Source organism: Oryzias latipes, chromosome 18, assembly GCF_002234675.1.
Source record: "Oryzias latipes chromosome 18, ASM223467v1".
In the NCBI taxonomy this organism is placed as follows: domain Eukaryota; kingdom Metazoa; phylum Chordata; class Actinopteri; order Beloniformes; family Adrianichthyidae; genus Oryzias; species Oryzias latipes.
The window spans coordinates 27510060-27523757 of NC_019876.2; the positions used below are offsets into that span (position 1 = coordinate 27510060).

At 41.3% G+C, this 13698-nt stretch overlaps 1 protein-coding gene across 7 annotated transcripts in view; it reads right to left on the reverse strand.

The window, feature by feature from the left end:
- The window catches only part of LOC101166255 (neurexin-2), an 806741-nt gene that overhangs the window by 123988 nt on the left and 669055 nt on the right, over window positions 1-13698 (reverse strand). For all 7 annotated transcript variants that reach the window (XM_023965856.1, XM_023965855.1, XM_023965854.1 and 4 more), the window contains one exon: window positions 11269-11450. In XM_023965856.1, coding sequence (XP_023821624.1) covers window positions 11269-11450 — 182 coding nt within the window. The remainder of the gene's footprint in view (window positions 1-11268; window positions 11451-13698) is intronic.

A 13698-nucleotide genomic window follows, 5' to 3' on the forward strand; every position in this document is an offset into this window, starting at 1 on the left:
CTGCTTCATTTTTTACCAAAGACAGCAGAGACAATGTAACACATCACCAAAGGAAACTCGTCTGGGCAAATGGTGAGAGTAAAACCCAGGCCTCTTATTAAATGAAACAGCCTCTATCATGTTGCAGAGTCGTGCAGCATTTCTCTGGACTGTAATCTCTAGTAGGATGCACACAAGTGCAGGACATGGGCTGGCAAATAGGCGAGATAAATCAGAGACAGAGTCATTGTACTTCCCCAGATGATCATTTAAGGCTGAAGCTATGCAGACAGGTTAGTTGTGGATAAATCAGTCATCTGGAAAACCCTTTCACCGCTTTCATCCCACAGGATACAAAGACAGAGTGAGCCACTGCGGTCACTTAAAGGCGACAGATAAATGACGGCACCTTATAACACAACTACAGTAGGTTTTATTAGATCCATGACGTTTGGTATTATATACCAAATATCATGTTTGCTGAATCTAATGTGACATTTCTGCAAAAATCTCAGTTTATTATGAATAATTAGATTCTCAAGAAGATCCTTTTCTAACATCTTTGTTAATGTTTTATTTATTTGCTAATGAATGTATTGCATAGTATCTGAAATGGGTTTGATATTTTTATTATTGAATTATTCCATGATTAATGGTTGAAATAAACGAATTAATCATGCTGAGTGTCAAGCAGGGAGGCATTGGGTCTCGTTCTTAGAGTCTTTGGCATGACTCAGCCTGGATTTGAACTAAGGCCGGACACTCTTCCACAAGGCCACTGGGCTGGGGTCCACCCTGAACAGGTTGTACAAACAATAAGACACACTCGCACATCCAATGCAATTTTCCAAACAAAGGTCAAGGTAAATGTACGTACATGTGTGTCACGAACTGGTGGTGGAGGACCCAAATGCAGGAGACCAAGCTTGGTGACAGGAACTAAAACATTTAATTAGCAAACTGAAACATGACAAACCTATGAGGGGAAACAAAACTGTGACAAAACAGAGCAGATGACCTGACAAGGAAGAACAGAAACCAAGACACTTAAATAGGCCGAGGGCAATTAACTGAACTGAAGACAGCTGTGGATCATGAACCTGAAGGTGTGACTGACAAGGAAACCAAACCACTGAATCCTTACAATGTGTGTTTTGGTTTTTGTGTTCAAAACTCTCATGTTGTTAAGTTCTTATTCTGGTCAAACATACAAAAACGTGTGGTCATTGAACGCAAATTGTGAGTTTAACCCGGTTGAACTGATTTGGTGGTGAGGCATGGATGGCGTCCGTTTTCATTCACAGAAGTGCCAACCGTTTGAGAATCAATCCTGCAGGAGAAATTAATAGTTGCTGTTTGTTCCTGCATGGAATCCACCTTAACATTTTGCACCAGACCTGTAGCTAGCGGACATGCGCTTTAATGTCCGCTAGCTACAGAAGAAGCTCCTCCCTGCCTGTCCAGAGTGAACACCATGGGCTAAACATGCATTCAAGAATGTGCGTTTTGCCCATGTCTAAACGCGCCACATGCTCAGTGTTTGAAAGAAGTCTGTAATGTTCATAGCTGATAGACTTCAACTAGGAGACAAAATGCAAAATAAATAAATAAATAAAAATCCAGGAAATCACATTGAATTCTAATTAAATATTTAAGCATTTATCTTTATTTTGACCCCAAATTTTCTCTGTTCTGTATTTGGATGGCTCAGTTGTTTGGGTTCAGGACTGGAGCGCAGGAAACCAGGGTCTGCATCTCAGGGGGCGCAATGATCTTTATCCCATGTGGGACTCTACACGCTATTGCTATCTATGTGGCCACTAGGGGGCCCAGGTCTGGGTCTCCCTCCCCATGCTGGTCCACAGTAGGGCTGGGACTCACTGGGTACCTCACGATACGATACGATTTGCGATACATTGCTCACGATAACGATACTATCACGATATGGCGATATTGTGATAATCGATATATCTCGTCTCTAACAACTCACGATATATCAAACTTTAAGAAAGAACTTGAAAAACTGTTTTTTGGAAAATATTTCCCCATTATTTTTTAAACACAATGATAATAAACAACTTGTGTCCTATTTGGTGTAATGAATAACAGACTTTTGTGTAACATTGCTGAAATCAGTAATATTCTGTCTTTGACAAACAATGACAATTTTCATTTGGAAATATCTGTAAAATTTGGTTTAGACAATAGTGAACATGAACAGCAGCCATTATTTAGTACAAAATTGCTGTAAACAGGATAAAAAATGAATAAGTCAAGTAGCTACAGGCACATTGGGATTAACTTTTGAAAAACAAAAGCATAGCCATTGCTTAATTTAAAAGAAATAGCTGTTAATCAGATATTAATTCTGTGAATAAATTATATTGTCTTTGTTAAAAATAAATGACACCATTTAGTGCAAATGTGGTGTAAACAAAAATAAAATTCTCCCAGAAAAATAAAAATCAAGTAGCTAGGAACGTTCTTTTAAGTTATTTAAGACATAAACTGCTTTCAAAATAAATGACCAGGGATAAAGTACATAAGGAACTTAAAGTGCATCCAAAAGTAAACATCTTTGTGAACAACACGATTGGAGAAAAGCTGCATGTGATGTATGTTTAAATGTTCATGTTTTTCTTGAGAACCACAGGCTTTGTAGCGTCAAGCTACTCGTCTACCACTGCTTAGAGGAGAAGGGGGGGTCTAAGGGCAGGGATGCCTCTCTTTCTTCCGTTTCCATCTCAACCATAACTCTGGTCTGGGCGATCCTTTTTTCAGTATTTCTGAGAGGGAATGTCAATGCGTGGCTCTAATGCATTCAAGAAAAAACGAAATCCCTCGTTCTCCACCTCCCGTTTTGTTTTGTGTTTCTTATTGCCGGTGCTCTGTCTCGCAGAAGATGGCGGTAGCTTCGTCTGGAAAAAAGTATCCGCGCTGGGCTGTGTCGGCTTTAGGTCAGCAACAGCCACGGCTTTCTCACACAACTCCGTTGATGCAGCTTCCATGCTGCCAGCGCGTCTTTTAAGTTGCTGCTTTCGCTTCTCATTGTTTTCCCCCCGCCATCTTTGTTTGAATGTGTTCTTCTTCGACTGCCCGCAACAGCCAATCTCGCAACAAGCGCCACCTATCGACCCTCCGAAGAATTGTGTTACCAAAGGATGGTTAATATAACGTTTTACATGGTCTTTAAACGTAAATAAAAGGTCGATATTTGACGAAGACGTCTCAAGAATCAATCGCGGGACTAAATATCGCGATATATCGCCATATCGATATTTTAGCACACCCCTAGTCCACAGCCTGGATAAAATACAAGGTTGTGTCATGAAGGGCATCCGGCATAAAAAATCTCAGCCGTCACTGATTCGCTGTGGCAAGCCCCGACGGGATGTGTTCGCAAGATGCAAACAGTATCTGGTCAATTATACTGAAAAATATAATATATTGATTAGCTTGAAAGTTTAGAAAACAAAATTAGAACACAATGTCTTCATAAAATGTTTAGGCCTTAATAGGATAAATGCAATATACAAATCATTTAGATTAATTGGGATTACGGTAAAGTTTCCACTAATTTAATGGATTTATAGCTGTTTGTGTTGTACCCTGACCTCCGTTTTTCATTTGGTGCTTTTAAAAACAAGCCAAATGGAATCGCTCTAAGCATTGATGAGATAGGTCCTAACTGAGTGTCTGCTAATGATGGAAGCATGAGTAGGTTTACCAAGTAACGTGAGTCAGTGTTGAGCAGGACTGAGTCACTGCTGTGATGTGCCCAACATGTTAAACACTGAAATGACAGGTGAGAGCAGAAAGGCTGCTTTGAAGTGCTCATCAGAAGCGGTGAGGACTGGACTGGGTGGTCTGAATCAGGTCTCTCAGGGAGCAATTAAAGCAGCGCAGTGCTCTGCCCTCCATAAGCCTCTCAGGTGAAGCATGTTTCAGGTATTTATGGTTACAGTTCACAAGAGTTTGCCAATAGGGGCGATTCGTGTTAAACGTTTCCACCCAGTCCTTTTAAATGTTGACTGAATGTGTAAAAATACGACCAAGAGAAGCAAAAATGACTTCAAATGCAAATGTTCTGTTTACTGCTGTGAGAAAGTTGTGATTGCTTTCAGTCATCTTCACTGTGCGGGTAAACAGAGACGCCATGACAGATGCACCATAAATGAAAATCTGCCCCAGCCCACCTCCATTTCTGCACCTGCTACTCCCCCAATCGTATGGTGATTAATTAACAATGTGAAAGGGAAGGAACAATCGATGTGCTGTCAGGCTCCTATCGGCGGGGGAGAGAGACCCTGCCAAACCCTCCAGGACCCCATCTCATTACTCGACTCGGCCCACTCTCCCCTTCGCTAGGCAGCTGCATTCATCAAAGCGGCGCGCCTCCTTCTCTTCCGCATCTTTGCATGCTTCCTGCTCGCTGTGTGTTTGCCTTTCTCCTCCTGACAAGATGAAGTGGGGACGATTGCAGAAGTGACACCAATTTAAGGAAGAAAATAAGGGGGACGGATGCGAGTTATGAATACTTTAAAGCTGATCATAGTTGTAAGTGGTCGTGAAGGTGTCCTTCACCCAAGCTGGAACCTGAGATCCTTGAGTGGCACTTGAGGTTAGTGGCAGCAAGATTGAGGAAAAAGCACACGGTGTGTTGCATGTGCTCATGAGCATTTGTGCGTTACCGTGGGCGAGGAGTGGAGGATAAAAGCCTCTGCTTCTCCGACAGTTTTATCTGCATCACCATCTGCCTTATCTGACGTTTGCATCTCCCAGCCCCTCGCCGCGCACTGAAAGCTCGCACTGTTCTCCTCACCGTTTGTCTTATCTCACGCGGCTCTTGCATGTTACATCTGATTTTCAAACCTCAATTAGACATGATCTCTGAAATCAGGAAATGGTGTTTGCAAACGAAAAGGAAGGGTGGTGTATACTTTAGAATAAGAAAGGAACACTCACAGGTAAATTTATCAGGTCCCCCTTTTTAGTACCGAGTTGGACCCCCGTTTATCTTCAGAACCGCCTTAATCCTTGATGCCATAGATTCAACAAGGTTCTGAAAACATTCCTCAGAGAGTTTGGTCCATATTGACATGACAGCATCACACAGTTGATGCAGATTTGTCGGCTGAACATCCATGATGCTGATCTCCCGTTCCACCACATCCCAAAGGTTCTCTATTGTGTTCTGGTGACTGTAGAGGCCGTTTGAGTCCAGAGAACTCATTGTGATGTTCTAGAAACCAGTCTGAGATGATTCCAGCTTCATGACATGGAGCCTTATCCTGCTGGAAGTAGCCATCAGAAGATGGTCCACTGTGGTCAGAAAGGGATCGACATGGTCAGCAACAATACTCAGGTAGGCTGTGGCGTTGGAACCATGCTCTACTGGTAAAAAGGGGACCAAAGTTTGCCAAGAAATATCCCTCACATCATGACACCACCACCACCAGCCTGAACCGTTGATACAAGGCAGGATGGATCCATGCTTTCATGTTGTTGAGGCCAAATTCTGGCCCTACCATCTGAATGTGGCAGCAGAAATGGAGACTCATCAGACCAGACAACGTTTTTCCATCTTCTATGGTCCAGTTTTGGTGAGTCTGTGTGAATTGTAGCCTCAGTTTCCTGTTCTTAGCTGACAGCAGTGGTACCCAGTGTGGTCTTCTGCTGCTATAGTCAATTTGCTTCCGGGTTGGACGTGTTGTTCAGAGATGCTCTTCTGCAGACCTCGGTTGGAACCAGTGGTTCTTTGAGTTCCTGTTGTCTTTCTATAAGCTGGAACCAGTCTGGTCATTCTTCTCTGACCTTTGGCATCAACAGGACATTTCCACGTAGAGAACTGCTGCTCACTGGATATTTTCTCTTTTTAAGACCATTCTCTGTGAACCCTGGAGGTGGCTGAGGGTGAAAATCCCAGTAGATCAGCAGTTTCTGAAATCCTCAGGCCAGCCCGTCTGGAACCAGCAACCATGTTTAGACTCACTTCAATCACCTTTCTTATCTGTTCTGATGCTCAGTTTGAACTGCAGCAGATCGTCTGGACCTAAATGAGTTGCTCCCATGTTATTGGCTGATTAGAATTTTGCATTAACGAGAGGTTAGACAGGTGTGAAAAGTGTCCGGTGAGTGTGTGTTTCATTTATCCTCAAACAACATTGGGGCTGTCCATAAATACCAGTCTTGGATGCGGCAGTTCCCATTTTAGCCACAGGGTTTCTGGTCACAAAACAGATCCTGCTGGAGTCTAAACACCAACACGGCACATTCTTTTCTTCCTTTCTTCAGCATTTGTTATTTTCTAAAACAAGGGTGAATGTGGGGGTCCCGCCCTGCTCTCCCTCCACTCGAGGCAAACAGCTTTGGTGAAGGATGGCTCCCTGACGGGTAATCAGAGTCAGCCCTTATTTAATGCTATGAGGTGGACAGCCAGTGATGGAGCTACAGACAGAGTCCGCTGCACCCGGTGCACCAGCCCATAACTGCAGAGGAGACACTTCAAGTGGAGCAGTTAGTGCAACAACGTACTATCTGTAATGTATATGTCACAGCTTCAAGACGAGAATGCCAATGGAAAAAAACAGAAACAGGATTCAATTAACAGCAAAGATATAAAGCTCAAAGATGAACTGGTTTTAAAGTATTAAAAGCTTTGCTGAACCACCTGTCAGGTTATTTACACGCTTCGTCAGCAATTCTTGCAACTCTCTTTGCCTTAGTAACCCATTCTGTGTGTGCATAAACAACGATTTGAGTTTCTTGCTCTGCAGTTACGAGAGCAACGAATTAAAATACAGTTTAGCTTTGTTTACCTTACTGATTGGACGCCAGCACGACAGACATGCCAGGTACTGAGAACAATGGAGAACAGGAAAACACTTCCAAGTTTTTCAAAAAGGCTGAAATAAAAGGCCATTCTCTGGCTAGTGTTCCTAGTAGCCTCGTCTGTGAAAACAACCCACAAATGTCTTCATTTTTGAAAACGCTTGGATCCTCACGGCACAACACTGACAGTGACTGACAGATGGAAAAACCCTACCATCTGCCATGCTGTGTTTGCAAATGCATGAAGAATAAAATATAAACACTTTCAGTTTACTGGATCTACAATCTTCACACAATCCCTTTTTAGTAAAAAAGTTGAACACTTAAAATGACATAAATGCTTATTATGAAATTGCTTTGTGAACTAAATGTAGTTTGAATGACGAACAACAAATAAAATCCTCAATGATCAATGATATTTTACCTGCAGAAATGTTCTACCAGAGACACAAACCAAATAAAGATATTTCTCAATGATTACCATTTTTTAAATGAAAGTTCTATTGCTTTTAGATCAGATCAGAAACAGAATAAGTTAAATAACCTGCTGACCGTCTATGACAGAAATCCCAGAGAGGCAATGCGAATTCACCTGCTTGGCATTAAAATTTATGGACCTCAAATCAGAGTCAGACGTAAATCCGCAAAAAATGTGTGCAGCTAAAGTAAAGTGATGACTAAAGGTAAAGCCTGGATTGAATGCAGGTGACTCCATGAGCATTTTCCATTAGTGGAGAGAGGCCTTGAACCAAAGCTGACTCTGCTGTTCCACAGGAGGAATCCTCAAGAGTCCTGATCGTCATCTTAGCTCAAAAGCTTTAGCTCTAAATTAAGACATATTATATAGATATGGGTTTAGAAGGTTATCAATATGCTCATGTGATCAGAAAGTGTGAAAGCTGCATAAAACTGTGAGATATTCTTTAAAGAGATCTTTACTTATCCAATAGGCTTAATTACTTCACGGGCTCTTGGGGACTTGTGTGGTATTTAAAAGATCTGAGTTATTCAATAGAGAAAGTCTTTAACAGTCAGTAGAAGTACTTTTCGTTGAAGGATGAAGGCCAGTTTCCCAGCAAAAATGGGAAAAATTCCAGGTTATGTTGGTTTGAGAGTGCCTGACAGCCCGCCTGAAAACCTTACTACAGACCTGAGCGTACAGATGGTGCACTGTAACCTTTACTTGTTAGGTCTGGGTAGCATAGATCCAACATGATGGGAACTTTGCAGACAGTGCACGATACAGCTTTTCCATCTCTAAAAACGTCAACCACACTATTCTGAATTTTAAGTAATAAGCAACATGGCAAGAGGTCCTGAGGAGATGAAGGAAAGTCCTGAGAACATTCACTTCCACAGCTCTGAGCCTGATGACAGCATGTCAGGAAGATGTAGGGTGTCGTGCACGATGTCCCCACCTCTGTTACAGGAGGTCTTATGAAGGAGGAAGAGCATATAAAGAGACGGGTGTTTGGTCAAGATAAGGAATAATGTTCCATCACGTCGTAGTGGCATAGTATTATCAGACAAACCCACCAGGGCCCATATTTCTGTTAGACAGCCAGAGACAACATTCTTCACAAACCTGTCGTTTGCTGGTACAGAAACAACAGTTGCGATCAGAGTCACCCATTTTACAGACCGTGCTTTGGAAAGTCCAACTACTTCATGTTGTTGGGCATTTTCATGATAAACTAGATTTGATGTGTGAGGATACAAAAGGAATCAAAGTTTGTCATTTTCTGGGATTTTCTTTTGCATATGTGTTGTTTTTAAGACCTCTTTTGATCTTTTGTCAAAGCGTTCCCAGTGGTCATTGATTTTCGATCATGCTGCTTTTAGCCAAAACCAAAAAGCCTCTGTCATTTTCTAGGACACATTTTCTGCAGAGTGGCAGAATTTTATTAAAAAATGTACCTTTGAGTTGTGGGCAGAAAGCAGAAAGCCTCCCTGTTGCTAAAATCTCAGAGCAGGGAGTTTGTAGCTGGCCCGGCGTATTTTCTACATCCCACCATGAGTAGCTTGTTGAGCCAAAGACTGCTGCACCCCCACACCCCCAGTGCAAAAAGGAACGTTACTGGAGGTCCTTCGTCCCAACAGCAGTCAGACTATACAACAACACGGACTGCTGAAACTGCTGCTGTTATTTATTGAATTATTTAACTTGTTATTTATGACGTGTACTTTTACTTCCACTTTCTATTATTACTATTTTATTCCTACTCATTGCTACTTTTATTTTTGTCTTTTCCTAACTGCTATATTTCTTATTTTGGCAGGTGTGACAACTGTATTTTCCCCCAGGGGATCATTAAAGTCCTATCTTATCTTATCTCTTATCTTAAAGCTCAAAGTGCTCTTTTTTTCTGCTCCTGATTCACAATTTTTGAATAAAGAAAGACTCAAGAATGCAATTTTAAGCCTAATTTTCTTAAAATTGGCACAAAAACAAGTTAAAAACACAGTTTTTATCAGAGTGGGTTTTAAAAAAAAAGCATCACAGGTTGATGATGGGTTTCTTTGGTGGTTTTAATTTATCAAGTCGCCTGAACCATCAGGGGGGATGGTTCAGAATCATGGCTACAAAGGGTATTCAAGACCATTGTGGTCATACTTTAACATCAAAGATGTACAAAATAACAAGAACAAAAGACTCATCACAGGATGAAAAGGGGCAAACCCTGCAGTTCTTAAGCCTTTCAGAGTAAACTAAATCCATAAATATGATAATATATTACCCTTTGCACGCTAAAGAAATTAGTTTAACTTTAATAGTAACACATAACGAAAAAAACACAATGCAACACCAGATTAGCCGTGTTGACGAATTTACAGTAACGCCCAAACTATTTTTGCAACATGTACGAAAACAAACTGATACCCCTAAAATAAATGATACTGTGACTACGCTAACCCCCAACCGTGTAAGAAACATGCAATCCAACGCTGCGACATGTTATACGTGTTAGCGTTTGCAATAACGTCCGACCTTTTTTTCAATTAGTAAAAAAACAGACTGATAACAGTAAAAAAAACAAAAACACGTCAGTGTGACAATGCTAATTCCCAGCCTTGTTAGTGACATGCAAAAAAACACACCGACTTCTTGGCAGAGCAGCGTTTACCACTAAAAATCACTTCAACATCAGTAAGCAGAACCATAATTAATCCATATAAGCACTTTAAATTATAATTCGCACTGTCACTGTCACAAATGTTATATGAACCTAGAATATGACATATTGTCAGTTGTTTTCACTACCTTCAGTGTGACTACAATTTTCATAGTCATGAAAATAAAGAAAACTCTTCTTGAAAAATCAGCAGGTGTGTCCAAACTTTTGGTCTGTCTGTCTGTCTGTCTGTCTGTCTATCTATCGATCCATCGATCGATGGATCGATAGATAGATAAGGATAGATATATCTATAAATAAAGTGCATAAAATACGGTAAGTATTTTTTCACTAATTCATTTCAAAGTTTTTTTCAGGTTGGATCAGAGAAAAACATGATGTTTGTGAAATCATCAATCCTGTTATTCTTAGTTGTTTCCATTGTATAAATAAACAGTCTTTACAAACACGTTTTTTTTTTATCTCTACATACAACAAACTAGAGTTTAAAGTTGATTCCCCTGACCTTTGATTCATAAACCCTTCATCCTCTGCATCATTTGCACTATCCATCACAATTAAAACTATCATCTGTTATCATTACAGTCATTATCAGTATTTACCACTGTTACCCAGAGCGTTGGAATTGGCCTTGACCTACCTGGTCTATCCAGCAGTTCGGCCCATCTGCTCTTTCACATTTCCCTCTCTATTTCCCATCATCGCTAACCCTGTCACTCTCAGTTTATGGAACACTGGATGAGAAATGGACCAGGGTCGACTGTGTTCCTGTCGCTTTCGGGTGCGAGGCGCTCAAACAAATTGGGGTCACAGCAAAGTTGGAGCAGTCTGATCGCACTTCCCAACAGCCGCTTGTTCACACAGCTGAGGGTTAGATAAGTGGAGATAAAACTGATTGTGTCTTTTTTACTCCTTATCAATGCAATAACAGCCGCTGGAGAAGAGCAGCACTTGAGTGAACCAGCCAGAAACATGGAGTAGCCGTGGGTATGGGAATCAAAGTTGACAGATTCTCCCAAGGGTCTTGGAAAAAGAACATTTGTGAATGTAAATGTAAATGAAACACAAGTTGCAGACTGCTGCTTTAGAATAGCCGGGAATTTATGGCAGCCTAAAAGAGGAAGCCAAATGATAAAAAAGAACAAGAACAAAATGAGGAACAGTTTACCAAGTCTGTCCACAGCTGGGTTTGGTTAGTGATGAGCTCTTAAAAAGAGTGCAATTGTACAAACCGAGCAGTTTGAGCTGTTTCTTTTGTTCTGGATATTTTTTTAAAGCATTGTTAGGTGTATTTCTTTAAGAGCTAACGGGAAAATAATCTTACTATGTGCAGCTCCAGGTAATCTCCCAGTCCTTTGGCACTCTCCACCCTGACCAGAATGGCTTCTTTCAGCTGCGTGCTGAAGCCCACTGCCAGCCGGTCTGCCCGTGTGCTCGGCCGGTCATTGGGTGGCCAGGTGTATGTGATGAGGGCTCCGCCCCGCCCGAAGATGTACGTTGTCCCAGCTGCAACACAGAAAAAAGGTCCTAGTGAGCCAGGAAGAAATAAAACAAGTTAAAAACTCTGGAATACAAGATGTTTTTCTCTTGTAAGTGAAAAAATCTGCCGATTGAACTTGCAGAAGTTGGCTTGGTGAGATTTCTTCAGATAAGCTGTGATGTCCTGGTCTTTCACGACAAAACGGAATCTTGAAATTAGCTATAAACACTCATAGATATTTTTCTCTGATAATTAGAAATATTGTGTCCTAAAATAAGCATGTTTTGCTGAAAAAAGTTGTATATCTTCAAAGTAAGTTCATGTGCATACATGCTAAATATTTTCATCAAGAAATTCCCTTTATTAAGAGCTACAACAATCCTTTTTTTAGACCAATTTAAAAAAGACATTCATTCATCTTCTTCCGTTCTGTCCCTTATGGGGTCACGGGGCTGCTGGAGCCTATCCCGGGCACTTACGGGCGAAGGCAGGGGACACCCTGGACAGGTCGCCAGTCTGTCGCAGGGCCACAATCACACACTCATTCATTCTCACACTCACACCTATGGACAATCTAGAGTTGCTAATTGACCTATGGAGCAGATTTTTAGACGGCGGGAGGAAGCCGGAGACCCCGGAGAAAACCCACGCAGGCACGGTGAGAACGTGCCATCTCCACACAGAAAGGTACCCCATTGATGTTCTGCTTTAAGTCCCCCAGCCAGGACTTTAACCGGGGGGCCTTCTTGCTGTGAGAGTGCTAACCACTGCCCCACCGTGCAGTGAGAATGTCAAATTTTACAACCATGTTGTCAAAAGTTTGTCTAAATTATGAGTCAAAAAAAAAGTTTCACTTGAGACATTATCTTCTTGAAAATTTAACATTAAGTTATTTTTGTCTTCTATGAATAATAACAGGATATTTATAGTAGAAAAAACAGTTGTTGAGATTTTGTGTATTTGCAGTGGTAACTTTGCAATCAAACAGACTCAGAATAAACCTAGAAACAGAAGTAAACAGTAGACAAACTTTGACAGTAAAGAAAAGCACGCCTAAGCAGACATTTCAAATAACTTCCATTTTTCCTTCTTCTAAACTCTCCTGTGCAGTTCAAGCTACCCAACATTTCCAAGTCTGTCAGGCAAAGATTTCTCTTTAACCCACTATGCATATATCTCTGTACGTAATAAACGTTCTGACTATTGAGGAAACAGTTTCAACATGTTTTGATTTCAGCAGAGCCGCCGCATGTGTGTGTTTGTTCTAAACTCTGCGCAAGTTCATTGCAGCTATAGCGCTGTCTGCTCACATTAGAGTGATGTGACGGTTATGGAGTCAAGTGGAGCAGAATGAGAAGAGTGCTGGTGAGAGCCTGGCTTTGGAATGCTAATCTACCCAGCCCTGCCTGTTTTCAGTGGCCTGCAGTTGTGTTGCGTTCAAAGTCCCGCGACACTGACAGAGCTGGTGTGGCTCCGGCTGCCAGCGTGAGCCGACACCTCAACACAATCCTCAGATGTCCCTGTCAAAGTGACCCAGCAGATACATGCATGTGTAAATGAGAATGTTTCATTTATGAACTTTAACAAGTGGAGTGTGTCTTGGCTACAGTCCAGTGAACTCCACTGTAAATGAGGAATGATGAGTGCTGGCTGTGATTAGCATAGAGTAATGAAACTACGGTGAACTGCCGTCATTCCTGGGAGCCGCCTGCACCTCCTGGGCATACATAAACACAGTCTGTATGTTTAAGTGCCAATACACATGCAGCACATAGCTAAACGAATACACAAGTAAACGAGGGATTCAGATCTATTTCCATGCACAGCGTAGACCCCACTCAATCAACAACATTTTAATTATTTTTGCAGTAATTAAAGAAGCTTTTCCTGTTTCTCTACATTGTGACCTTCCAACAATCCCATTTCCTGTTGTTTATCTGCGATCCAAACAGAAACAGAAACTAGAGACTTTATCTAACTATGAACCACAGCTAGCGATTCAGCATGAAAAAACTGAACTGAAGTGTAAAAAAACATCAAAGTTCTAGATGGAAGTTATTGAGGATTTCATAGTCATCATCTATGCTTTCCCAGGAAAACAATAATGTTTTTCTTTTTTCCTATTGAATATTCTGTTCTTTTCTACACAGACTTTGCTCAGGGATCAGCATTTTCTATCGATAATTAATAATTGATTGTTAGGAAGTTTTTCAAATGTTTCAAACCAAAGTACCGTCTTTTCCGCAACATAAAGTGCACTGAAAAGCCTTCATT